At 43.0% G+C, this 2,019-nt stretch overlaps 1 protein-coding gene across 1 annotated transcript; it reads right to left on the bottom strand.

Moving 5' to 3' along the window:
• Positions 1-302: 302 nt before the first annotated feature.
• On the bottom strand, positions 303-947 carry LOC129767153 (uncharacterized). Its single transcript, XM_055767774.1, has one exon. It carries the CDS (start codon positions 945-947, stop codon positions 303-305), a length of 645 nt encoding a protein of 214 aa, XP_055623749.1.
• Between the last annotated feature and the right edge of the window lie 1,072 nt (positions 948-2,019).

Below are 2,019 nucleotides of genomic sequence, written 5' to 3'. Positions count from 1 at the left end.
GCTCTCAAATTTTAAAATTGTATATTCGATGAAATTCGATCTTCACGCACGTATATTTCTGGATGCTGTCTGTCGTTCTACTGAACGCAATCAAATCCTCTGTATTCACAACTGATCTGCCTAATTTTGGGTGTGGGTGTGTGTGCTGGACAGTATAACGGTTATAAACAGGGATGTTCAATTTGAGCCATATTTGGTCATCGAAGATTACTAATGTCTACATATAAATGCCAACATTACCGGCCCCCTTGAACTAGCTTCAACTAAATATGCTTATGTTCTAAACTATTAAAACTAGTTAACTAAATTCCTGGTCTGTTTTGTAATAGATCACAATTCGATGGCAATGGACATATTCGGCACACAGGACGCTTGTAGATACCGTTTTTGGTTCTTACAGTAACCACTCTGACGACTCCATCATTTCCTGGATGCACCTTAGTAATTCTTGCCAAGGGCCAATATAGTGGTGGTTGATTATCCTCACGTAGAACAGCCAAATCTCCAACATTAATGGAAATGTGTTGCCGGTGTTTGTTAATCATTTGCATCTCGGTGAGGTATTCCTTACTCCATCTCTGCCAATATCGCTGGAATAATTGCTGCCTTTGCTGGTAGTGGGTTAGTCGATTCGTGGGGATGGCGCGCAGATCGGTTTCGGGGAGTGCCGTCATGGTAGAGCCAATAAGAAAATGGGCTGGAGTCAGCACATCAACATCTAGAGGGTCATCCGAAAGCGGAACTAATGGCCTTGAATTGAGTGCTGCTGTAATCTGAACGAGAAGAGTAGAGAAATCTTCAAAGGATAGGTGATACGAGCCGATTTCCTTTTTGAGGGCACTTTTAACAGTGCGCACTGCAGCTTCCCACAAGCCTCCAAAGTTAGGAGCCCGTGGGGGTATAAAATGCCATGAAATACCTTGTTGCGCTAGCTCGTTTCCAATCATAGCGAACTGTTTTTTATCATTCAGCGTCTTATATAAACCATATAACTCATGCTTGGCTCCGGAAAAATTCTTGGCATTATCTGAATGAATTTCAGATGGAACTCCGTGATTACCAATGAATCTACGCAGGGCTGAAAAAAACCCGACGGTCGATAAATTGCTGACAATTTCCAAGTGTATGGCCTTCGTGGTAAAACATATAAACACTGCAACGTAAACTTTCGGGGCGGCAGCACGACGATAGGGTGGTTTTAGATAAAACGGACCGCAATAATCAATCCCAGTTATGACGAATGGTTTGCTTGGACACACACGGGCACTTGGTAGCTGGCCCATTGGTTGCTGAATTGTTGTTGGACTCACACGAAAGCAGCGATAGCATTTTTGTAACACAGAATTGACTGTCTTTTTGCCGTGTGACTGCCAGAATTCCTGTCTCATGACTGAAAGTGTTAACTGCCGACTACCATGAATGGTTTGATGATGAAAGTAATCAATGAGCATGTGAGTAAATGGATGGTTACTTGGAAGTACTGATGGATGCTTTGTTGCAAAATGTACGTCTGACTGACGCAGGCGTCCACCCACTCTTATGACCCCATTTGGATCTACAAAGGGATTAAGAAGTTTTAGTGGAGATTTGTTCGATACCTGATGATGCTTTCGTAAATTTTTAATATCCTCTGGAAAACATTCTAGTTGTACAAGGCGCACCAAAGCCAGTTTTCCAGCGTTAATTTCATTCGCTTCTAAGAATGGGGATCGACGAGCTTCATGAGGTTGGCGACAGTTATGTGCGAAACGGAGGCAATAAGCTACAATGCGCAGTAAAGGTTTGAGAGCCGAGCGTAGGAAGAACAAGTCATTCGTTTCAGAAATTATGGTCCCTATATGAACAGTCTTTCGGGTTTCTAGATCCAGGTCGGAATGAACAAATTCCTTGCTTTCCTTTGGCCACGTATCAATGGATTGCTTTAGCCATGTCGGTCCGTTTCTCCATAATTGACTCTGGAGAAATTCCTCCACAGATATTCCACGAGACACTAAGTCAGCAGGGTTTTGGTTCCCTGCT

The sequence above is a fragment of the Toxorhynchites rutilus genome, chromosome 2 (genome assembly GCF_029784135.1).
Source record: "Toxorhynchites rutilus septentrionalis strain SRP chromosome 2, ASM2978413v1, whole genome shotgun sequence".
Lineage (NCBI taxonomy): Eukaryota > Metazoa > Arthropoda > Insecta > Diptera > Culicidae > Toxorhynchites > Toxorhynchites rutilus.
Note: the sequence above shows the minus strand (reverse complement) of the source record. Positions and strands in the feature narration are given on the sequence as shown.

Bases quoted from the DNA above. Each gene is read 5' to 3' on its own strand.
- LOC129767153 (XM_055767774.1), bottom strand. From the start codon at position 947: ATGATTGGAAACGAGCTAGCGCAACAAGGTATTTCATGGCATTTTATA.